The 25,925-nt window shown below is 33.6% G+C and overlaps 2 protein-coding genes across 5 annotated transcripts; both read right to left on the bottom strand.

The window, feature by feature from the left end:
- Window positions 1-6,258: 6,258 nt before the first annotated feature.
- On the bottom strand, window positions 6,259-7,627 carry LOC112729782 (dehydrodolichyl diphosphate synthase CPT3-like). The gene has a single exon (XM_025779932.3). The coding sequence runs from the start codon at window positions 7,557-7,559 to the stop codon at window positions 6,612-6,614; it is 948 nt and encodes a 315-aa protein (XP_025635717.1). The 5' UTR covers window positions 7,560-7,627; the 3' UTR covers window positions 6,259-6,611.
- Window positions 7,628-7,908: 281 nt separating this feature from the next.
- On the bottom strand, window positions 7,909-16,820 carry LOC112727031 (mediator of RNA polymerase II transcription subunit 8). 4 transcript variants are annotated; one of them, XM_025776628.3, is made up of 12 exons: window positions 16,395-16,820; window positions 13,689-14,125; window positions 13,198-13,322; window positions 12,994-13,118; window positions 12,735-12,912; window positions 12,076-12,189; window positions 11,944-12,008; window positions 11,216-11,515; window positions 10,590-10,796; window positions 9,357-9,395; window positions 8,848-8,908; window positions 7,909-8,277 (listed from the first exon to the last, which is right to left on the bottom strand). In XM_025776628.3, the coding sequence occupies exons 2-12, from the start codon at window positions 13,913-13,915 to the stop codon at window positions 8,084-8,086; spliced, it is 1,635 nt and encodes a 544-aa protein (XP_025632413.1). In that variant the 5' UTR covers window positions 13,916-14,125; window positions 16,395-16,820; the 3' UTR covers window positions 7,909-8,083. The 4 variants fall into 4 exon arrangements, with proteins under 4 accessions (XP_025632413.1, XP_025632414.1, XP_072065048.1 ...); XM_025776629.3 differs by having other exon boundaries at window positions 12,109-12,189; XM_072208947.1 differs by lacking the exon at window positions 16,395-16,820 and having other exon boundaries at window positions 13,592-14,125.
- Window positions 16,821-25,925: the final 9,105 nt, after the last annotated feature.

The raw sequence follows: 25,925 nt of genomic DNA, 5'->3' as shown, positions 1-25,925 counted from the left end.
CCACCAGACTTCCTTCATTCTGTCATAACCTAGCTCCTTATAATAGTTTCTCAGGTAAAATACATCCAATCTATCCACCTCAACATCACCTAGGCAGTTTCTGTTGTCCGGATAGTAACCAATCTTTCCATCCACGCCCTTCTCAAAACTTCCTCCATGATGAAACATAATGTCCAGTACTTCATCCATCTGCCAGATAAGTTAACAAACAAATTAAACACATGCAACCTTTCTTTGAGGAAGAAAAAAAACAGAGCAAACCAAACCCCTGCCTAACAACGTAACCACAAAAACCTAACAACACAGAAATCTAAACAAGACACCAAACGAATATCAACTCTGCTTCAATCAAGACACCACGTGAACATCCATCAGTGAAAACCAAAAAAAAAATTAAACTTCAACTACACATTCTGTATTACTAACCTTGTTGTAGCTGACGATGATGATAGCCTCTGCTTCAACCACTTCGTACCTGTGGCGTACTTCCTTCTCCTGGCAATGAACTCACTCAAGCAATAGCCAGAAAGTGCCCTAATGTCACACCATTCTCTGGACAACAGCGAGAGGAAACGTTTGAAGAGAAGTATGAGAAAGCCTAACAAATGATCAACCCCCTCCCCAAGCAACGTTTCAATTCCCCTCCAAGGAAAAACGACGTCGTGTTGATTCATTAAGGCCATCCACGCAAAACGGCGCCGTTTAAGGCTGCCTACATGGACAATAAGCAGCCAGCTCAGCGCTCCGGCTGCTGATTCACGCCGGAATTGGGTGGAGGGACCAGAATTTCGCACGGAGCTCAATCTGAAGGGTGCAATTAGAGCATTTCGAAAGTCAAGGGTAACATTGGTGCACGGGCTCAATCTGAGGGACCATTATGGGGTTTCACTCGAGTATTACTTCTAGAGTTATCTAATTATATTTCATATTTTATATTTGTTACCTCTTTCTTATTTATTTATTTATTTATTTTATAACACGTTATTAGCATGAAGCTCTAACGAAATTTTAGGAAGACTCCAGGTAACAAATTTTTATTATGTTGAAGCTCTCTCATCTTGAATTTAATACTCTTGATATATCTGGAAATAATTATTTATCATGGATACTAGATGTTAAAATCCATCTTGATTTAATGGATCTTGAAGATACCATTAAGGCTGAAAATAATACATCCCAGAAGGATAAAGTCAAAGCCATGATTTTCCTTCATCATCATCTTGACGAATGATTGAAAAATGAATATCCCACATTAAAAGATCTTGCAGATCTGTGGAAAGACTTTGAAGAAAGGTACAATCATGTGATACTTCCTCAAGCCCAATATGCTAGGGAAAACTTTCTTGACCTTCCATGTCTCGAATGTGCTCCTGCAGCAGCAGTATCGAGAAAATGAATTTAAAAATATTCTGAGTTAATTTCTTACTTTCTTGTTGCTGAACGCAACAATGAGTTACTTTTAAGGAATCATGAAGCGCGCCCAGTTGGCGCCGCCCCATTTCCTGAAGTAAATGCGGCAATTAACCCCAGAAGAGGTAAATGGCAAGATTTTGATAACAAGAAAAATTATGGAAAGAAAAGAAATTATGTTCACAAGAAAGATCTCACCAGAAGTGGGATAAAGAAAGAAATAATGGGCAAAGTATATCAATTGAGGATAAATGCTTCCGTTATGGTGGAAAGGGCCATTGGTCACGTACCTGTCGTACCCCAAGGCACCTAGTTGATCTTTATCAAGCATCCTTGAAAAGGGATGACAAAGAAAAGGAAACAAATTTTGTTTCAAATGATGAAATTTCCACCATTCATTATGATGTATCTAATTTCTTTAAGGATTCTGAAGATAATATTGGCTATTTGATCAATGATGGAATAATTTGATATGTGTAGGTGTTTGTTAAATATTCATGTGAATAATTGACTGTGCATGTACTTCTACTCATTTTATAATTATCATTTGTTTTTGAAGAAAAATGGCAAGGACATATTCTGAAGATATTTGCCTTGCCGATAGTACAAGTTCGCACACTATTCTTAAAAGTGATATATATTTTACCCATCTTGTGCCAAAAGAAGAATATGTTAATACTATTATTGGCTCGGGCAATGTGATAGAAGGCTCCGGAAGAGCTATAATTTTGTTTCCTGGAGGAACAAAATTCATAATAAATAATGCACTATTGTCTACCAAGTCTCGAAGAAACTTGTTGAGCTTTAAAGATATTCGCCGAAATGGATATCATATTGAGACTATGAATGAGAGAAATCATGAGTACTTATGTATCACAACTCATGATTTAAATAAAAAGGTTATATTAGAAAAGTTGCCCTCACTTTCATCTGGGTTATATTATACCAAGATTAGTGTAATTGAATCACATGCTACTGTAAACCAGAAGTTTACTAGCCCAAATGAATTCATAACTTGGCACGACTGATTGGGTAATCTGGGAACAACCATAATGCGGAGAATTATTGAAAACTCTCATGGACATTCACTAAAGAATCAGAAGATTCTTAAAACTAGTGAATTTTGTTGTGCTGCATGTTCTCAGGGAAAGTTAATTTTAAGGCCATCACCAGTAAAGATTAGATTTGAGTTCCCTGAATTCCTAGAAAGGATTCAAGGTGATATATGTGGACCTATTCATCCACCATGTGGATCTTTCAGATATTTTATGATCCTAATAGACGCATCTTCGAAATGGTCACATGTGTGCTTATTGTCTTTTCGCAACCTGGCGTTTACGAGATTACTGGCTCATATTATTCGATTAAAAGCACAATTTTCAGAAAATCCAATCAAAGTAATTCGCCTTGATAATGCTGGTGAATTTACTTCCCAAGCTTTTGATGCTTATTGTATGGCTAATGGAATAAGTGTTGAACATCCAGTAGCTTATGTTCACACACAAAATGGATTAGTAGAATCACTTATTAAACGCCTCCAATTGATTGCTAGACCCTTGCTTATGAGAACAAATCTCCCAACCTCGGTTTGGGGCATGCTATTTTACATGCCACAGCACTTATTCGTTTGAGGCCAACGAGTTACCATCAGTTCTCTCCTATGCAATTAGCTTTTGGCCAGCAGCCAAATGTCTCCCATTTAAGAATATTTGGTTGTGCGATATATGTTCCCATTGCACCACCTAATCGTACCAAAATGGGACCCCAAAGAAAATTGGGGATATATGTTGGATATGATTCTCCCTCTATAGTGAGGTATCTTGAGATACAAACTGAAAATATATTTAAAGCCCGGTTTGTAGATTGTCATTTTGATGAATCAAAATTTCCAACATTAGGGGGAGAGAATAAGCTTCTTGAAAAGGAACTTAATTGGAATGCATCATCGTTGATGCATTTAGATCCTCGATCAGGGTAATGTGAACTAAAAGTTCAAAAGATTATACATTTGCAAAGAATAGCAAATGAATTGCCTGATGCATTTTCCGATACAAAGAGGATAACGAAATCTTATATACCAGCAGAAAATGCCCCAATTCGAATTGATGTCCCAGTAGGGCAAGTAGCCACTGAAGCAAATTCACGCCAGAAGCATGGCAGGGCGAAAAATGCCCCAATTCAAATTGATGTCCCAGTAAGACAAATAGCCATTGAAGCAAATACACGCCAGATGCGTGGCAGGCCTGTCGGTTCTAAAGATAAAAATCCTCGAAAGAGAAAAGAGGTAAATACTATTCCTGTTGAAAAAGACATAGTAAAGACACCTGCAGTTGTCCAAAATTTTGATATAATTTTAACGCCAGAAGACGTTCAAGTACCTGAAAATTGTGAAAATGATGAGATCTCAATAAATTATGTCTTTACAGGAGAGAAATGGGATCGAAATAAGACAATTGTCAATGAAATATTTGCATATAATGTGGCATTAAATATCATGCATGAAAGTAAGGATCTTGAGCCAAGATCAGTCGAAGAATGTCAACAAAGGAATGATTGGCCAAAATGGAAAGAAGCCATGAAAGTTGAGTAAGATTCACTTGCAAAACGTGAAGTCTTTGGACCTGTAGTCCGTACACCAGAAGATGTAAAACCTGTTGGATACAGGTGGGTATTTGTGAGAAAACGAAATGAGAAAAATGAAGTTGTGCGCTATAAAGCCCGACTTGTGGCACAAGGTTTTTCACAAAGGCCCGATATAGATTATGAATAAACGTATTCCCCTGTAGTGGATGCGATAACATTGCATTAGTTGGTCAGTTTGTCTGCATATCATAAACTGCATATGCATTTAATGGATGTGGTAACAGCCTATTTGTACGGCTCATTAGATCGGGATATCTATATGAAAGTCCCTGAAGGACTAAAGATGTCTAAACCATCCAATGAATTTTCGCAGGGGTTATACTCAGTTAAATGCAAAGATCTTTATACGTTCTAAAGCAATCTGGACGAATGTGGTATAATCGTCTTACTGAGTATCTGGCCAAAAACAGATTCAAGAATGATGATATCTGTCCATGTGTTTTCATAAAGAAAATTGCATCTGGATTCATTATAATTGCTATGTACGTTGATGATTTAAATATCATTGGGACTCCTGAAGAGATTCCAACAATTATAAAAACTCTAAAATAAGAGTTTGAGATGAAAGATCTTGGAAGGACTAAATTTTGTCTCGGCCTGCAGATCGAGCATACAAAAAATGGGATCTTTATTCATCAAAAAATATACACAGAAAAAATCTTGAAAAGATTTTATATGGATAGGTCACATCCTTTGAGTACCCCAATGATCGTAAGATCTTTGGATGTAGAAAAGGATCAATTCCGTCCTAAAGAAGAGAACAAAGATATAGTTCCTCTCCAACCAGAAGACATTAGAGTGGAATCAAACAGATCTTTCGATATCTTCATGGAACGGTTGATATGGGATTGTTTTATCCCTATGAATCCAAGTCACAATTAGTTGGCTATGCAGATGCTGGATATTTGTCTGATCCACATAAAGGGAGATCTCAAACAGGATACCTATTCACATATGGTGGTACAGCTATATCATGGAGGTCCACGAAACAGACGATTGCAGCAACATCCTCTAATCATGCTGAAATACTAGCGACACATGAAGCTAGTCGCGAGTGTTTTTGGCTGAGGAGTGTGATCCAATATATTTTGTCATCATGTGGATTGATTGATCATAATATAGCTCCAACTGTCCTGTTTGAAGATAATACAACATGCATTGCTCAACTTAAAGGCGGATACATTAAAGGTGATAGAACAAAGCATATTTCTCCCAAATTCTTCTTCACTCATGATCTTCAAAATCAAGGAACAATTGATATCTAACAGATCCGCTCAAGTGATAATCTGGCAGATTTATTTACAAAGTCACTCCCAAAATTCTTCTTTGAAAGATTGGTACATAAGATTGGGATGCGCCGATTTCGAGACATTAAATGATGTCGGCAAGAGGGGGAGACTGTACTGATTTGATGTCGGCAAGAGGGGGAGACTGTACTCTTTTTTCCTTGGTAAGGTTTTTTCCCATTGGGTTTTTCTTGACAAGGTTTTTAATGAGGCAGTCCCCATCACTAAAGGATATTGTACTCTTTTTTCTTCACTAAGGTTTTTTTCCACTGGGTTTTTCTTTAGTAAGGTTTTAACGAGGCAATAATCCTAAATGGTCATCCAAGGGGGAGTGTTGCGATAAGAAAAATGTGGATGACCATAGGTGGCTCATCTTTTCCTATATTGAAATGCTAATTTCCAAAGTCATTACATTTAATGATAGTGAAAAATGAAGCCTCATTTCATGTATAAATAGAGGATGAATCTCAGTGTATAACACACATCAATAACAATAATCTTCTTTCTCTATTATCTATATACGAAACTTCTCTCTCTCTCTCTCTCTCTCTCTCTCTCTCTCTCTCTCTCTCTCCTTTATAATGGTCATTGTAGTGAATATTACTTCTAGAGTTATCTAATTATATTTCATATTTTATATTTGTTACCTCTTATTTATTTATTTATTTATTTATTTTATAACACCTCTCAACTTTTGAATAATTATTTTGTCAAATATGAACATACCTAATTAAATAAATATGTCAAACTATTTTACATAAAAATATACATAAAAACTACATTTTTAAATATATTTATGGGATTAAATAATATGTATTATTTGTAAATTTTTTGTTAGTATGTGTGTGTGCGGTACCCGATAATTTTTATCATTTTTATTTTTATAATAGCTTATTGAGGCTAAACACGTAATTAGGATTTGTTAATTGTCCCACAATACACAATTATTTCATTTGCATTTAGTTTATTCATTGCATAATTTGTGCTGTTTTTTTCACCGACATTTTCCTTAGCTTCTTGACCTTTTACTATGCCCAAAAAAAAATAATAATACAAAAAAAAGTTATTTATAAAGGTAAAAATATTTGGTAATCAAAAAAATTATTTAAAAACAGACAGAATTTATCTAGTTTAGTATTCATTAATTATTACAATAATTAATAAATATTAAATAAAATAAATTCTGATTTTTTTTTTTTTTTGTCTTTCTAGCATTATTGTTTATAAAGATGTAAAAACTATGTTAATGAGATAAATGATAAATCAAAATAACTATAATTGTTTACTTTTCTTGTCCAAATAAAAGCAACTCCTTTGGTAGTTCAAAATAGCCCAAACAAAATGCCAAAATCCGAAATCTGGCCAAAGAACAAATGGTGAATACAAGTAACAAAATGTGCTTTGCCACAAAAGAAAATTGCTTAATCTATTCTCCCCTGAAGTCCTAATCAAGATATTAGGGCATGGTGCAATTGCCATATACATGTTCCTCTCAACATCTTCCAAATTTATCAAACACATTGAATCATCATATTCCTTCAAATAATCCCTCCTAATCTTAATTAATCCATACCCTGAACCACTTTCATCCAAAACCCTAATCTCATCACATTTTTCTTCACAACATTCCTCTAGGGAATGCAAAATCTCTAGGGTGGAATTATATGCAACACAAATGGAAAGCACAACTCTAGAGTTATTAACAGTTGCTTCCATGATCCTTTTTGCTGCCAACCTTAGAGGCTTATCAAGAAGTTTTAGATCTCCTACAAAATGAACTCTCATGCCGAACCGATTCGCGATGTTGATACTTTCGTTGTTTTCGTCCATGATCAACGATTCAATCTTCTCCTTCATAAGGTCCATTAGGAACCTTGTTTCCTCAGGACACCTCTTGAAATTATCAATGCTGAATGCAAAGATTGTTACATATCTTACACCTAACTCATAACAAAGATTGAGCATTGAAACGAGAGAAAAGAACCCAGCTTTGTAACCTGAGCCTTCAACCAAGTTGTTCTTTTTAGCATACCTACGATTCCCATCCATGATGAATGCAACATGGATTGGGATTGGACCAATAGATAGAGCATGAAGAACACATTTTTTTATCAAATAAATTAATTTCTCAAAGACCCCATTAGTTTGTTCACACCCATCATTGATCAATGCTATATCAGAAATCTTGAAATGCCGTGGATTCACCATGAAAAAATCCATCTTTAATTTTCAACGGAAACAAGAAAGGAGAGTAAAATGAAGGCACTAGATCTGTTTTTTCTTTTTATATACATTTTTTTATTCCTATAAATTTGGAAAAACTTGTTCATTTATAAGCACTCTAAGAATAAATTCCTGAATTGTAGATAAATAGATACCACTCAAGATTTTTGCATCTCAATTAAAGTTTCAAGGAGTAGCTGTGGCAAATAATGGTAGACTCGGTTTAGGTTAATTGAATCAACACCATCAATATGAATAAAATATATTTGAAAATGCCTACAAAGGATTACTCAAGTACAATCAAATTTACGGAAACACTTAAATATCCTCCCACACATTACCAACATTTTAGCAGGGTGAAATCAAATATAAATGGATGACAATGCAATGAATTTTATTACATCAATGATTTTGAAACTCAAAATTAGTATAAACTCTAGAAAAGGAGAATTGTTAGTAATCATGGGTTCCAATTTAGGTCGAAACTTGTGGCATTATACATTTGGGTAACAAAAAAAGTATCACTGTTGTGGATTTTGCTGCCTCTGTTGGTTGAAATTGGGATGATTCTGTTGCGAGTTCTGAAGCGTCACCATATTGGATTGTAGATTCTGAGCATTTGACGCCATGCCACCAAATGCGCCTTGCGATCCAAGTTGCTGCTGTTGTTGTATGGACATCATACCACCAGGATTGCCACTTCCAAGGTTAAACACTGCAAATTAAATCCCCGGATTCCGTCAGTACAAAGTATATGGAATTTCCTTCGCTACCGATGCTCGTTTCATAATAAACAGCTAAGATCTAACCATAAGCTTCATAAATTCGCAAAATCTCAGTCACAAACAACATACGGTACATCTGTACCAGGTAATTTTATAGGGTCCTTAAACCCTAAATCCTAACACAGAAGGTTCCGTAACTAAAAAAACAGCTCGGTGCATAAGCATCCCGTGTCAATGTAGGATCCAAGGAAAGGAAGGGCCGCACTCAAAGGGTGTTTATGCAGCCTAACGTGATAATTACATCAATAGCTGTTTCCACAGCTTGAACCCGTGCCTTGAGGTCACACAGAGACAACTCAATTGTTGCTCTAAGATTCCGTAACTAACTAATGATAAAATAAATTACGAGAAACATTTGTGAATCTTCACCATCGAGTAATGTGTGGTCCACGCATACTTGAAGTGGAAGTCACTTCATCTTATGATGGTGAGATGACTGAGTACCAAGATTCTTATTATCACTACTCTAAATGCAAAGATATTAAGGAATAAATTCATACTTTGATCACCCAACATTTGTGTCGCATGACTTCGCTGAGGGTTGTTTCCGGGTAATCCAAACTGAAAATGTAGAGTACAAGTTTGAAATGTGATTCTCTTGTGATAAGGTTAATCAAGCAAGTAAAGCTGAGCAACTATATACATTCTAAGTAGTTAAGAAATACAAAGTGAAAGAAAAAAAAAATTATGTTATACAAAATGAATGCAATGCTTTGATGATGAAAATTGTGTTACAAAACTTGTTTTAAAAAAAAAATAAAAAAAAAAACAACCTAAGAACAATGGGATGGGGACAGATACAACTTTTCTATCTACTGTGTCCTATCTCTATCATTTATATTGAGACACTAATCAAACACAACCTAAGCACTAAAGCATGCAATTAACAAATCACAATACATTATGGATTTTCAATTTCTTCAACTTCATTTCTTTCATATCAGCCAAACAAAATTTTAACTTAACCAAGATCTATTAGGAAAAATGCATTTAGAGAAAACAGACAAACCTGCATCCGTGAGGACATAGTGGCCGAAATGTTTGGAATCTGAAAGGGGGGAAAAACGTCAAAAAAGCAATTATTGCAGAAGAAAAGTACATTAACAGTAAGGATGGTAACAAAAGAAACCATTGTAGAAGCTATCATTGCAGAAGAAAAGCGCATTAACAGTAAGGGTACACGAAAGAAACATGGCAATAGAAAATCAATTTGGGTTATATTGTTAATTTTATATTGTGATAACTGCTACTAACCAATCAGAGACTCTACATCTCGAATAATTCCATTTTAAACAAAAATGAGTAGATCACAACACCATCTTCCTAACACAAGAAGCCATCCGATCCCACTACCTAAGAGAAACACTATTGAAAGAAAAAAAAGGAAAACTTTTCCATAGCCCCATATGAATAAGGTGATCCAATTTCAAAGAAATTATTAGATAAATTTTTTTATAGATTCAAATGTACATACATGTTAAAAAGGTACAAAAAAAGAGCTATATGATCACATTTTTATTTAAGTTCATTTAAAAAATAAAAAATTGGGAGAAAAATTATCTACATGATAGATTATTATATTTCAACTCAACAGGTGAAATAATAATGATATTTTATATAAATTTATTGCGAATTTTAACTATACTTAAAAGTGACATAAATTATCCTAACCGTACATGCTTATTGTAACAAAACTAAAATGGCTGATTATGTTTGGAGTGCAAAAGCTTTTGAAAATCACACCTAGTCTATGAACCGGCAACAATGCGCAAAGCTGAAATAATTCAACAACACATGGTAAAACAAGTACACATAACTATGACTCTCCCTCCCCATTTTCCAAAGGAAAAATAATGGAGATAACAACAACAACAACAACAACAAAGCCTTGTCCCACTAAGTGGGGTCGGCAGGAAAAATAATGGAGATAACAACAACAAATACTTCACCCCAAAAAACAAAAGATGGGCAAGGAACACAACAATGCAAAAGTAATGATTACGCTTCGGACTCCAAAAGACAGCCTTCCTTCAAAGTTTTTCTTATATCTTTCTTTTAATTTATTATCACTTTTAGGGTTGTCAAAAGCAAATATAGCACAATCAGATTGTCAAAATAATACAATGAATTGAACTATTCTAACTCCTCCCATTAGCTGTTCATGATAGGTAAAAACTGGTAGTCATAGTAAAGGGGAAAAAAGAGTGTTGTTTGATTAAACTATATTAAATAAGTAATGTACCATTTGGGTATTAGGTGTTGTTTGAGCAGCACTGAATAACGCACTATTAGCAGCCCCAGAAAACTGTCCTAAACGAGTAATTTGATTTCCTTGAGTTAATTGGCTTTGACCAATGCCGTGTTGAACATGTCCTGAAGCAAGCTGCCTACCCTGAAATTGCTGATGCCCAAGTGATTGAGAAAATTGCATCTGATGTTGTCCATGCAACTGAGGAGGAAAGTGAAGCGTGTTACTACCAATGAAAAAAAGAGAAGCATAATAATTTGGTTATTAAAATCATATGGCTTGATCACACAATGTAACCGATTTGGTACCAATCATAAGTTTCTAAGCAAGTTTATAACACATCAATTCTCAAGCCATGACTAGGCCAGCCAAGGGACCGATTCTAACGCATACCAGCCAAAAGGTCCAATCTCACTTCCACAAATACACCATCCCTTTGATAGAACAAAGATAATTATTGAAAACAGCCATATAGACGTGCCCAGAGTGAGTTGCTCGTTCACAAAAAGATAAACAGACTAGATAAACCTTTTGTATGTACGATTCATGTAACCTAGTCGCTTGAGCCTACTCAATGATAAACAAACCCCATGAAGAGTACATAGCTTGCAAATTTTTACCTGTCCCAGTCCTTGCATTGCAGATTGCCTGAACTGTTGCTGCTGAGCAAGAAGTTGCTGTTGCTGCTGTTGAGGTAACTGCATCAGTTTCTGCCGTTGTTGGGCCTGCACTGGTGATTGTTGCTGCTGCTGCTGTTGTTGGGTTTGCTGCTGAGGGGATGGTGCATTCATCATACTTGCGGAAGACCTGGGTGAATTGGCATATGGTAAGGGTGATGCTGTAGTGTTGTCAAAAGAAGTGGCGCTGGTTGCAGCAGATGGCGAAGCCGCAGATCTTCCCAAAAGTTGAGATCCTGAGGCCTACACTGATAATGTTAGTTAAGATACCCCAAAAACAAACAAATAAACGAAGAATGCATATTGTTCAAAATTCCAAACCAAAAGAATGAGGTCAATAATTCTCTTAACATAGCAACAAGGAGCATAGATGATAGGAAATATACAACAGATTGGATAGAGAAGGTTAATTGGGGAATCAAACTCAAAGCGCGAATTTTGCTAGTTCTGAAGTCCAATAAATTCTAATATACTTTAACAGTTTAACTTTAAAAGGAGAAAAGAAAAAAACAAAAAAGAAAAACAAAATATGGCTAAAGCAACAAAAACCAAGATAGTAAGTACTCATGGATCCCCTTTTGTATATAATATTGACTAAAAAAAGTGAAAAAGATAATGGACTACAAATAAACATCAGAACACGAAACTTTCAAGAAATGACAATGGCTAACCTGTACCATTGGATTCTGACCGCCCATGCTGTTTGATGACAGCGGGGTATTCTTCATATACATACCTGTAAATAATAAATGTCACTCAGTGCTAGAATGATAAAATCAAAAGGTGAGTTCAAAGTGACTAACTGTTGTTAGATGCATCAGGAAAAGATTGTGCACCCTCATTGGGAGTAAATGCTTCTGCCAAATGCATTGGAAGTGTCGGAGTAATCTGTCTCTGATCTGGAGGTATCCGTAATCCTGCATGAAAAACCATTCCATCCAAATGATCATCGTGAAATTAAAGAACATGCATATGAGGAGAATCTTTAATATGAAAGTGTAGATTTTCCACAAACAACTGCTTTCTCCACAATCCACTAGTCAAAACATCTTATTGTGCACTAGTCCATATAAATTACATCAAGTCTAATGCTACAAGCGTACAATAACAGGACTACCCTTATGAAAGAAATTTGGGAATCAGAGATAAAGATATGCGTACTGAACAACCTCCAGTTTCTTTTAGAATTACAAAATGCTATCGACCCAAAGTTGAATGCTGTACTTTGTTAGAATGTCAAAAATGTTTTGACAAAAGTTACAATGAAGGTGCTGTAGTTAATGCAACAAGAGCCCCATGCCTTAATAATATATTCTTGCGGTGCAACAATTTATTCCCAGATTAAACCATTTTATACATCACCCCTGGAAGCTAAAGCATGTTTTTATTGTATAAAAATATCAAAACTAAGAAATAAGCATAAGCAAACATCATAGAGATACAGTTTGGATAAAGCCCTCACCGGTATTGACAGCAGCCCGGAGTAGATTTTCTTGCTCTTGAATTTTGGCGGCCTGACCCTTGTCTAAAGTTGGGGTAATAGTTGGGCCCTGGCGAGTTCCAAAGCAATAGGCTTTGCGAGTGTCGGCCAAGACTTTCTCGGCACCTTCACAGGCCGCTGCAATCATATCAATTCTAGCCTGTAAAAAGAATCTAGAATCAAAAGATATGGCAATGGCAAGGTAAACTCAATCCATCAAGTGAATGGTCATGGGAATAACCTTGAGCTTTTCAATTTGAGTAGGTATGGGGAGGTTTTGCATCCCCTGAAGCAATTGATCTCTCTTGGAGCTATCTTCCGTCTCCATTTCAGGGAGTAGTTTGGACGAAAGCATAACAGGAAGTACTGAATGAAATCAAAGAATTCATTGAATTCAACAATAAGAATAGCAACAGAATAAGGGAAGGGAGGATTGAGAGCATACTAGTTGCATTTTCAGCATTAACATTCTTGGGATAGACTAGAAAAGCCTTGGAGACTTTCTTGATTTCGTCAACGATGTTGAAGAGCTCAAGGTTAACCATGGAGTACTGCCCCAGAATGTCTTGCCTATGCACACAAGAAAGGCTCAAATTAAGAACTAAGAACTAATCATTCATCAATCCCTTTCAATTTGACTGAAGTACCCAAATCATCCATGAAAAATCATATCGCTCACAGAATTTACCCATAGATAAAGCAGAAATTCACTCGATATACCTCAATAACTGCTCCCCTTTACAAACCACCAAGAAAATTGCCTCGAAAAGATTATATTGTCAAAACGAATCATTTATTAATTCATTTCAATTTCAGTGAAATTTATCCAAGCTACTCACAAAATTACAGGCTATTCTGGCCGAGAATTTGTTGACCGAATCGAAGCGAGAGGAACTAATGATTCATTAGCAATGAATTGATTAGAAGAAGACTGACCACTTGGGGGTAGTATTGGTGCGAGCGTAGGCGTCGAAATCTTCGAGGATGCGAGAGATGGCTTTGAAGAGGCTGATGGCGCGTGTCTTCACTTGCTCCAGGTTCAGCTGCTGCTGTACTGCCTGATTCAGCCTCTCTCCCTGACCCTGACCCTGCCCCTGCCCTTGCCCTTGCCCTTGCCCTTGCCCTTGCACCTGCCCGGCCTGCCCCTGAACCTGAACCTCCATTGCTGCCTGATATTTGTTATAGTTATAGAGAGACTTATGTGCGGATACTACAGCTGCCGCCGGAAGCAGCAACAAATTGGCGACCTTGCGGTGGCGGCGTTGAGATGGTGCGGTGGTGCAACGACGTCGGAAGGAAGATTCAGAGAGCAGCACTGGTGCGAGTTAGTTGCCCCGGGTCCGCTCTATCATTCCCGCTGCCTTCTTGTTTCCCTGTAAATATTATTTGACTAAATTACCCTTCACTTTTGGGATTTGGCAACAAAAATATATTATGAAAAAATAAAATTATATTTTGATTTTATCCTTTTTAAAGATAATCTCGATTTAATAAAATAAAAAATATAAAAGTTACTTATACTAACCATGTATTAAATTTATTGAAATATTAGAAAATTATCAAAAATTATTATTTTTTATTATCAATTAATTATTAATATTTTAAAATATAAGATAATTGTATCAATTGAGTTGATAATTAAATAATAATAAAAATATTAAATTCCGATGATCTCATAATATTTTTTTAAAAATTAAATAAAAGTTCTTTCGTGAAAACAAAAAATGAATAACCACGTTTTTATGTATATTGGTATATATAATTTTATATATTTTTCTAATAAAATAAACAACTATAAAAAAAAAACATTTCACGTTAAAATAATTTAACAATATTGAAATTAAACTTTTTCATAAGTACTAAATACGTATTTTTATATGATGATTGATTTTTTTTTAATCCGTATATTAAGGTTTTGAAAATCAGACAAGTTATCAAACCGTTTTAATTATTGATTTATTAATTTATTGGTTTAATTAGTCTAATTATGGTTTAACCAAAAAAATCATTCCATAATAAAATAATAAATAAATTATAAATAAACATTCTAAATATCTTTCAAATTTAGTCACCAAAAAAAAATATTTTTCAAATTTAAAATCCTACATAAAATATCACCAACCAAAAAAAAATATCTTTTAAATTTAAAACTCTACATAAAATATCACCAGCTAAATGTAATTAATCATTAAAATATGCAATAACTTGCTGCAAATTTGTTGACAATTAACATAATTATACTTCCATTAAAAATAGCTGGATTGAATTACAATGCACAAGTTAAAGATAGAGAATATTGTCTTAATGTAGCTAAGTCAAAAAGTAAAACAAAAAATAATAGTGTTGCAACAATAAATACACAACAGAGGCTGAAACAAAAACACAACAAAGTCTGAAACAAAAAGAATCCAACACGGAGGACGGGTAGCAAGTCGGCGAAGATCAAGAACAGGGACAGTGCAACCAAACAATGAACAAAACAACGAAAACAGAATTTTTTTTATATAACAGAACAATCAAAACATGAATCATACAATCAATCACTAATTGCAATTTTTTTCTTTATAAGAAGAGAACAATGAAAACATGAAGCATATAATAAATCAAATGATCACCAATTGCAAATTTTTTAATAACAGTGAAAAATGAAAAAAGATTAACAGTTTTCAACCCAATTTTAACAAAGCTCATCACAATGATTAACAACAACAAAAAAAGCAATGAAGGAACATGAATCAGTAACATAGGCAGTGCAAATTCAAGAAACTTTAATAAAATTTAACTATAGAAACAGACAGTAAGGCAATAATAGAATTATCAATTTAAAATTTATCATCAAATACAAGCGGCAAAATCAATCAACCAAGTACTGATTGGACATTCGGAAAAAAAAATTAAAAGAACATTTAAATCACAGCAAAAACACAACAACAACAACAACAACAATAGAAACATTTAACACAAAGCAACCCAAAAAAAATCTAAAAATCACCGTTGCTGAAAACAATGATTTGATACGTGTATGCCAAAGAATTAAAAGCTAAGCTTACAGGAAAGTGAAGAATACCCAAACCAAAGAACCTTCAATCACAGCTTAAATCAAGAACAGAAAATCACAACAAAAACAAAAAAAAAAAATTAAAAGTAACAGAAGAACAACAGAACAACAACACAAGAACAATTAGCAAATTAACAAGTTCACAATAACAGTTAAAATTTAACAGAAGAACACTAATGCAAGTGGAATCATCATGCTAATATGTTTTTTTCAAAGATGCTATTTGTGCAGTTAAAATTTTTTAATTACTAAGATCCAATTATTCTAATTTCACATGCAATCAACTTACTAAGTTTCTAAAAGCTAGAAATTATAAAACCAACCAGAAATATGGTTAAAGCATTTCATCAAACATGTTGAGTGCGGTAAAATTAAAACAAAATAAGAGAATTCAAAGCTTAATATCAATGTGACAGAGAAGAGAACATAACTATTGTAAGCTTTAATTCAGTCTATAAAAAAATCCAAACCACTACCAAATCAAATAGTTACTTATTGTAATAAAAATCAGAAGTTGCAGAGTTTGAAGCAGAGTGTTGGTGTTGTGTGAGTGCATTGTCTGGTGGCGGGTTTAGGGAACTCACGGCGAAGACAAAAAAGAGCAGTTCGACGGCTAGGTGGAGCGCGCGGGTTGGTCGCAGAGTTTGAAGCAGAGCAACGTGGCTTCCAGACGAACGCGAATGCGAACTAGAACGGCGAACGGCGAGTGAACGCGAACGGTGAACGCCGAGCGAATGTAAACGGCGAAGAACGCGAACGAAGACGCGAACGTGAACGGCGACGGAAGCGCGGCTGAGCAGACAAAGACGACGGACGCCGAGCTCGAGGAAGCAGCCGCAATCGGTGACAGCGAACAGGGGTTGAAGTCTTGGAGCACGAGGGAAGCTAGATAGACGGACGGATGGCGAACTTTGAGTACGACGAACGGCGGCAGTATGCCTCTCCTTGCGGCGGTGGTGTAGGCTTACAGGGCTAGGATTTTTTGGCTGGGTTTGTGTGATTTATTTCTTGACGAAAGAAAGGGAGTAAGGGAGAAAGAAACGAAGGGGTTTCCGTTTTTTTGTAAACCGGGTGGGTTCCGATTCGGTCCGACCGACTGATTCTGGGCCAATTCACAATTTTCTGAACAACGGTTTTATATATCTGACCGAACTGTTAATGTTGTCGGTTCGCTGTTGAATCGGTCCGGTTTTCAAAACATTACTATAATATAGTTAAACTAAATTACTAATTTTAAAATAAAACATAATAAATTTTTCTAATATTTTGGAATATTAGATAATTAATCTCTTATAAAATAAAATGATATAGTAATAATTTATATTTTTAAAAATTCAGACAGTTTAAGGCAGAGCAAAACAGATTAATTCAAGGAGTTCAAGTTAATCGGAGATGCCAAACAGTTAATCACCTTTTGTTTGCTGATGATTCAATCCTTTTTTGCAAGGGCTCACCTAATACAAGCCAAAGCATTTTAGAATTGCTAGAGATCTACGAGGGCTTCAGTGGTCAAAAAGTCAATTTGAATAAGTCGGTCATCTTTTTCAGTCACAACACACCTCAGAACACAAGACTAGCAATTGCGCAGACGCTAAATATTGAATATATCGGAGCCCAAGACAAATACTTGGGGCTGCCCTCCATAGTTCAGAAATCAAAGAAAGCAACCTTTGGAGCTATCAAGGATAAAGTTCAGAAGAGGATTATGAGTTGAAAAAGAAGTTTATTGTCCTCAGGTGGCAGGCACACACTATTGAGAGCGGTGGGAGAAGCGATTCCTATTTACACACTCTCTTGTTTCAAGCTCCCGGACACGCTGTTAACTGAGATTCATAGCATGCTCTCGCAATTTTGGTGGGTCAAAAAGGCGCAGAACGAAGAATGGTTTGGATTAAATGGGACACAATGACGAGACCGAAGAAAGATGGAGGGTTGGGGATCAAAGATCTAAGGACACAAAATTTGGCCTTATCGGGCAAGCAATATTGGCGTCTAATGAAATACCCTAATTCTACAATGTCAAGAATGTTCAAAGCTAAATATTTCAGATATATAGATTTCTTACATGCAGAGATAGGAAGCATACCGTCGTGGGGCTGGAGAAGTGTTCTTGAAGGCCGCAAGGTGATTGAGAAAGGCTTGTTATGGAAAATAGGCTCTAGTGCTAATATCCGCATCTTCCATGATCCCTGGCTCCCACCAACATTGCCCTTTAATGTCCCTCAAGCTGCAGTGACAATCTCACCAAATCTGCAAGTGTATTATGTTAGTGCGCTACTAAATCCTGATAGAAGTTGGAACAGAAACCTGATTGAGTCAATTTTTCCAGTTGATATATGCAATAAAAATTTTTCCATCAAACCAACAGAGAAGGAGGATGAAGTTAATTGGTGCTGAACAAAATTTGGTATATACGAAGTTGGGTCAGGATACAAAGTTGCTTACGGGTTCTTTCATTCTCCTATTTCATTGATGCCTCAGAACATACAGAATAACAGAGTATGGAATAGCATTTGGGAATTGAAATTACCTCATAAAATTAAGATTTTTTTATGAAAGAGTCTTCATGAAAAGCTTCCGATTTTGTAACAAATCCATAACCGGTTTGCATCCACCCCACCACTTGTCCAAGATGCATGCTGAAAGATGAATCAATTTCTCATGCCCTGTTCCAATGCCCTCTGTCTTCAATAATCTGGAGTCTAAGCTTAATAACCCCTGACTTATTGCAGAGAGAAGAGAAGACCTTCATCAATTGGTGGCAACGAGCCTTATCTTGGGTAACGGCTCAAATCGAAGGTAGACAAAAGATCCTCTTCATCGCGGCACTGTGTTGGAGCACTTGAAAAGCGAGTAATAGGTGTGTCTTTGAGAAGCTAATAAGCCCAGCGCCGGAGATAGTGCAAGAAGCCAGTAGTCTAGTGCGTGAACTCAATAGCCATACCTGATGAATGCCAATAATTTCTCTTTATTCTTACTTTACTCTTTCTTAAGCTATTTGTCTTCCAATCACATTTGGTGATAATTGGGAATACCCAACTTCTTTTATACTTTCTTATAAAACATTATTATTTTATAATAATAAAATAATATCTATGTTTAAGAAAAAAATTCAGACAATTTAGACTTTTAATCTTATATTTAAAACAATACTCTATTTTTTTATAATATTTTTTAGGTAAATTAGATAAATAAATAAAGTAGAAGTTAAAATTACTCCACTACAATATTTTAAAAATAACTACATTTGAGTCTTCTATTTATCTATATCTATATCAATATATAATGTCAATATATGAAGTTTAGTGTCCACTTTTTTATTTTTTATTTTAACTCTACTAACATAATTCAAAACTATTTTGTAATTATTTATTTCACTTAGAGTTACGAAAACTTCAAGCATAACTTCCATTCAACTGTTTATTCTCACAATCTCCCTCTTTTAATTTTTCACTCTTTTTTCGATTCTCCTTACTTATGTTCTGAACGCTTCTTTGTATGGAATAATTATTTAAATAAGTTTTTATAAAGTCTTAAACAGTTAAACTAGATAACGATTATGTTAAAAGGTCGATTTTCGGGGCCATATACAAAATGAGAAAAAGAACAATTAGAAGTCAACAAGTGTTTAATTAGAAGCCATTCAGTTTAACGCTTTTTTATTTGTATCGTGTTCTGAGTATGCCTGTAAATACTGTACTCATAGTTTGATGTCATTCTAATTATTCTATTAGAATTTTTTTAATCATAAAGAATATATCTTTTTTTTATTTTTTTATAATTTCATTCATTCTTGCTGCTTCTCTTTATTTTGACAGCTCGATGCATTTTGCTGTAATTTTCTTTTTGACATCTTTTTTTTACACTTTCGATTGCATTGCCTCCGTCGTTACAAATTTTATTTAATTTTGTTGCTTTTGTTGAATTTACCTGTAACTTTCACCTATATTTTTTTTCTCTTTAATTTACTTACCCAATTTTTTATTATTCTTTTACTTTTTTTAATTTGTCCCCAACTTGTCACCTATAAAAATAGTGCTCAATCTTTTTCTCTCATCATTTTAATTTAACGAATAAACTGATTTTTTTATTTGATATGTATTTTTTTAAAACATATTTGTACTTATTAATGATGAACGGAAGAAGTCTCATAAATATTTTATTAATTTATTTTTTTAATTATTTCATAATAGATAATTTTTTTATTATTAAATTATTAATTATGTAGAGTATTGTATTTAAAATTTAAATACATAAATATTTATTTTTAAATTAAACTAAAATAAATAAATTATATTACAAAAAAATTATTTATTTTGTCTTCTATGATATCATTTGTTTAGCATGTGGCACTGGTTATTTGATTGACATATAAAGAACGCAAGAAAGTCTACACCTACTAATAGTCTATTAAAATATTAATATGTTCATTTTCTAAACTATTGATTATGTAGAGTGTTAGATTTGATATTTAAATACATGCAAACTTATTTATAAATAAATTATATTGAAAAAAATTAATTAATTTAATATTACTCGTTCCACATATTCGACATATAGCATATAAAAGATGCAAGAAGGTTCTGCACTTACCAAAAGTAGAATAAAAAATGCCCACGAATATTTTGTTAATTTTTTTATTTTTTATCTGTTTTACATTAAATAATATTATTTTTTATTAATTATTAGATTGATATCTAATATCAAAGATGTGACCAAATAAAAACATTTGTTAATTAATTTTTTAAATAATCTGATAACCTAATATTATTTCAACCTTTATGGTTACTTTTTTTATCTTTCTTTTTCTACTTCATGGGTCATGCATGTAATATTATTATTATTATTATATATATATATATATATATATATATATATATATATATATATATATATATATATATTCTATTTTTTAAATTATTTTATTTTATTAGAATTTCTAATTTATTTTATTGTATTTTTTTACCTTGCAAAATTTAGGATTTAAAATTTGAGTTTAAATGATTCCAACTATGTGATCAAAAAGTGGTTTAAGAAAATGGGTTGAATTTGGACAACTTATTTAATGTAAATGAAATAAACATATCGAAATATAGTAAACAGAATCGTTAATTCAACATTTATTAATAAATAACTACTAAAATAAAAAAATAAATAACAAAAAAATATAGAATTCTACCTTTTATTCTGTAGTACAAAGATAACATACAATATAATAAATTGTAATATTCTCATACGTAAACACAATTTTTTTAAGATCTTTTATGGTTATTGTGTTTGATTTTAATTTTGTTAAAAAAATATCATTAAATTTTAATTTTTAATTTTTAGGATAAATAAAAAGATGTGACCTTTTATGCATTACTTAATTTAAAAATATTTATTATAAAAAAATAATATTATTTATTTTTAATTTTTAAGATAAATAAAAATATATGACTTTTTTATGCATTAGATAATTTAAAAAATATTATTCTAAAAAATTTAAAATATTCAAACTTAAAAAAAATTAATAATAAAATTGAGTTTGTTCAAAATTAGTGAGAGAGAAAGATTTTAGAAGGAGAGAGAGAGAGATATTTTAAATTAATCACAAAGAATCACTGCTATCAACTATTAAATTTGAATAATATCAAGTGAGGATTAAAAAGCAAACCAAAATGATAAATTTAATTTTTTTTTTTATCTCTCTTTATGTAATGTTTCACTTTAAATAACCATTTTTTATGGAGGGCGTTCAAAAATAAAATAGTAAGAAGATTCATATTAAATTATAAAAACTAATGTCACCCTTATAGTATAATCGCGTAATTTTAAAATATGCAAAATGAAATAATAAAATATAATTTAACTAATATGCACAATAAAGCAAACTCAAAACTTATATAGTAACAATCTAATGTAAAAAGTAATGACAGCCTTCTGTCCTAAGGTATTATATTAAATTGCAACTTAGATATTATTTATCCATTAAAATTATACATGAAGATAAAAAGTATTTTGAATATAAATTTTTATATTTATTTTAAATTAAATACTGTTAAAAATGAATAAATTTAATAATATTTATAAATAGTTAATTTATAACTTTGTAAATATTTATCTTGATTTTATTACACATAATTTTTCTAATATCTTATTTAATTTAAATTTATAAATTGAATACGTTATAAAAGTTAAATAACTTATAAAATTTGTATATTTATTATTAAATATATTTTATTCTTATCTTTTAAATTATTTCATTAAATTTATAAGTTTAAAATAAAATATAAAAATTAATCACTTAAAAACAATAAAAAAACGGCTAAACAGATATGGTAGTGCCTGTTGAGCCGTTAGTTCTATATAAACGGTTATAGGGTGTAGATGTTTTGAAATTTATACATAAACTATTATAGGATGTAGAGATTTATATGAAAATTAATGAGTTAAACCTCAAAATAATCCTTGAAATTGCACTCGAGTCTTATAGTGGTCCCTCAAATTAATAGTTACTCATTTTCATTCTTGAAATTCTACTGAGACCCAAAATTGTCCTCCAAGCACTTTTAGTCCATGGAGCGCCATTGAAAAGCTTATCTGGACTAATTTTTGACACACTATCAAGATAACGAATAATTGACATAGCTCTAGAAACTTTGTTTTATAGCAATTTGGTCCCTGAACTAAATTTAAAAATTCTAATCCCCAAACTAGCTTCATTATAACCAGAATTTTTCTTCTTCATTACTGGTCATATGTTTTGCACTTCTGCTAGATTATTCTCTTCTTCATCTCCAAATTGAAATGATGATGGGTAGCGCAAGTAACGTGGCTGGGAGCTCCAATAGAAGCATTGCTCAGTTATACCAGCTAGATATCGAAAGATTCTTTTTGAAAGAAAAGGGAAGATTGCTAAAAGCTAAGCAATATAGAATAGCAAGAACAGGTGATGAAGAAAACAAAAACCAGTAACAAAAGGAAGAAAAGAATCTTGAAGAATTAATGGAGTAATTTTTATTGAATAATGAAAAAATATTTACAGAGTGAAAAGGAATTATATATCCAACCCTAACAAAACTGATTCCTTTTTGTACATCCACATTTGTTAACTATTCTTGAGGAGTATTAACTAATGGGTTGCTATTGATTCATTAGGCTGCAGTTGACTATTACTAGTTGGACTTATCCTTTTGGGCTGGTGCTCTCAATACCCCCCCCCCTCAAGCTCAAGTTGCTCCTTGGAACAACTCTGAGCTTGTCTTTGAACCTCTCATAACTGGTTGCTGACAAAGGTTTTGTTAAAATGTCAGCAACTTGTTCAATTCTAGGAATATGTACAACTTATAATGACTTGTTGTTGATCTTTTCTCGAACAACTTGGATATCTAACTAAAAATGCTTCGTTTTGTCATGTAAGACTAGATTTACAGTGAGCAAAACAGTGCTTAAATTGTCACAAAATATTGATGGAACAGTAGTCAATGCAATCTTCAACTCAGACAGCAAATTCTTCACCCATGTAATCTCTGCTTCACAGGCTGCCAGGCTTTGAAATTCTGCCTCAGTTGAAGATCTACTTATAATTGTTTGTTTCCTGCAAGACCAAGTAACCAAATTAGTTCCAAAGAAGACACAATAACTCGAAACAGACCTCCGATCCTCTAAATCTACTGCCCAGTCAGAATAAAAAAAAAAACCATACAACTTATAGTCGTTGCATTTATGTAAGAGCAAACCATGTTCTTGTGTTCCTTGAAGGTATCTTAAAATCCTCTTCATAGCCTTCTAGTGAGCAAGTAAAAAGCTATGCATGAATTGAGAAACTTTTCTCACAGCAAAACTCAGGTCAGGCCTAGTGATGGTAACATATTGCAATGTACCTACAATAGATATGAAGAGTTACGGATCCTCAAATTGTTCTGAACTTGTAGAAATTAACTGCAAAGAGGAGATCATAGGAGTAGGCATAGCACTTGCTGTACTCATTCCTAAGTTAGATAGTAGGTCTTTAATATATTTAGTTTGGGATAAATGAAGTTATCCAATTTCAGTTTTATGAACCTCAATACCAAGAAAATAGGATAACTCTCCCAAGTCTTTTAGAGTAAAAGTCTTGTATAACTTTTGTATCATAACATCAATTTCATTCGAATCATTACCAGTGATTATAATATCATCAATATAACATAGAATATAAATGACATAATGAGAGCCATGTTTGATGAATAAAGATGTATCAGACTTAGTACTAACAAAGCCAAACCTGTTTAGAGTATTACTAAGCTTTAGAAACCATTATCTCGGAGCCTGCTTGAGGCCATAAAGGGATTTATTTAATTTACACACTAAACTGTTAGAATCATGAGAAAAACCAGAAGGTTGATTGGTGCACGAAATTGTGATCATCAATGGCGCCAATAACTTGGTACGCATAATTGTAATCTCAACTCTTTATCACAACTTCGCACAACTAACCAGCAAGTGCACTGGGTCGTCCAAGTAATAAACCTTACGTGAGTAAGGGTCGATCCCACGGAGATTGTCGGCCTGAAGCAAGCTATGATCACCTTGTAAATCTCAGTCAGGCGGTTTCAAATGGTTATGGTGAATTGATAATAAAAATATAAATAAAATATAAAATAAAGATAGAGGTACTTATGTAATTCATTGGTGAAAATTTCAGATAAGCGTATAGAGATGTTTTCGTTCCTCTGAACCTCTGCTTTCCTGCTGTCTTCATCCAATCATTCCTACTCCGTTCTATGGCAAGCTTTATGTAGGGCATCACCGTTGTCAATGGCTACATCCCATCCTCTCTGTGAAAATGGTCTAATGCGCTGTCACTGCATGGCTAATCATCTGTCGGTTCTCGATCATACTGGAATAGGATTTACTATCCTTTTGCATCTGTCACTACGCCCAGCACTCGCGAGTTTGAAGCTCGTCACAGCCATCCCTTCCCAGATCCTACTCAGAATACCACAGACAAGGTTTAGACTTTCCGGATCTCAAGAATGGCCATCCATGGGTTCTAACTTATACCACAAATATTCTAATATCTTGGACTCGGTCCTCTGTATTAGATATCTAAGAGATACTCATTCTAGCTTGTTTGCATGTAGAACGGAAGTGTTGTCAGGCACGCGTTCATAAGTGAGAATGATGATGAGTGTCACATAATCATCACATTCATCATGTTCTTGGGTGCGAATGAACATCTTAGAATAGGAATAAGCTTGAATTGAATAGAAAAACAATAATACTTTGCATTAATTCATGAGGAACAGCAGAGCTCCACACCTTAATCTATGGTGTGTATAAACTCTACCGTTGAAAATACATAAGTGATGAAGGTCCAGGCATGGCCGAATGGCCAGCCCCCAAACGTGATCTAAAGATGAAACTAAAGATGTAAATACAATAGTAAAAAGTCCTATTTGTACTAAACTAGTTACTAGGGTTTACAAAAATGAGTAAATGATGCAGACATCCACTTCTGGGACCCACTTGGTGTGTGCTTGGGCTGAGCATTGATTTTTACACGTGTAGAGGTTTTTCTTGGAGTTGAACGCCAGTTTGTAACCTGTTTCTGGCGTTTGACTCCAGAATACAGCATGGAACTGGCGTTCAACACCAGTTTGCGTCATCTAACTCGAGCAAAGTATAGACTATTAAATATTGATGAAAAGCCCTGGATGTCTACTTTCCAACGCAATTGAGAGCGCGCCATTTGGAGTTCTGTAGCTCCAGAAAATCTACTTTGAGTGCAGGGAGGTCAGAATCCAACAGCATCTGCAGTCCCTCTTCAACCTCTGAATCTGATTTTTGCTAAAGTCCCTCAATTTCAGCCAGAAAATACCTGAAATCACAGAAAAACACACAAACTCATAGTAAAGTCCAGAAATGTGATTTTTATTTAAAAACTAATAAAAATATACTAAAAATTAACTAAATCATACTAAAAACTATGTAAAAACAATGCCAAAAAGCGTATAAATTATCCGCTCATCACAACACCAAACTTAAATTGTTGCTTGTCCCCAAGCAACTGAAAATCAAATAGGATAAAAAGAAGAGAATATACTATAAATATCCAAAATATCAATGAAACTTAGCTCCGATCAGATGAG

The sequence above is a fragment of the Arachis hypogaea genome, chromosome 12, assembly GCF_003086295.3.
Source record: "Arachis hypogaea cultivar Tifrunner chromosome 12, arahy.Tifrunner.gnm2.J5K5, whole genome shotgun sequence".
NCBI classification, from domain to species: Eukaryota; Viridiplantae; Streptophyta; class Magnoliopsida; order Fabales; family Fabaceae; genus Arachis; species Arachis hypogaea.
The sequence above is the reverse complement of the archived record's forward strand: the minus strand, read 5'-3'. Positions and strand labels throughout refer to the sequence as shown.

Coding starts and splice junctions, on each gene's coding strand:
- LOC112727031 (XM_025776628.3), bottom strand. CDS start 13,915: ATGGAGGTTCAGGTTCAGGGGCAGGCCGGGCAGGTGCAAGGGCAAGGG. Junction 12,009..12,075: donor TCCTGATGCATCTAACAACA/GTTAGTCACTTT, acceptor TATTATTTACAG/GTATGTATATGAAGAATACC. Junction 10,797..11,215: donor CAATGCAAGGACTGGGACAG/GTAAAAATTTGC, acceptor TTTCCTCCTCAG/TTGCATGGACAACATCAGAT.
- LOC112729782 (XM_025779932.3), bottom strand. CDS start 7,559: ATGGATTTTTTCATGGTGAATCCACGGCATTTCAAGATTTCTGATATA.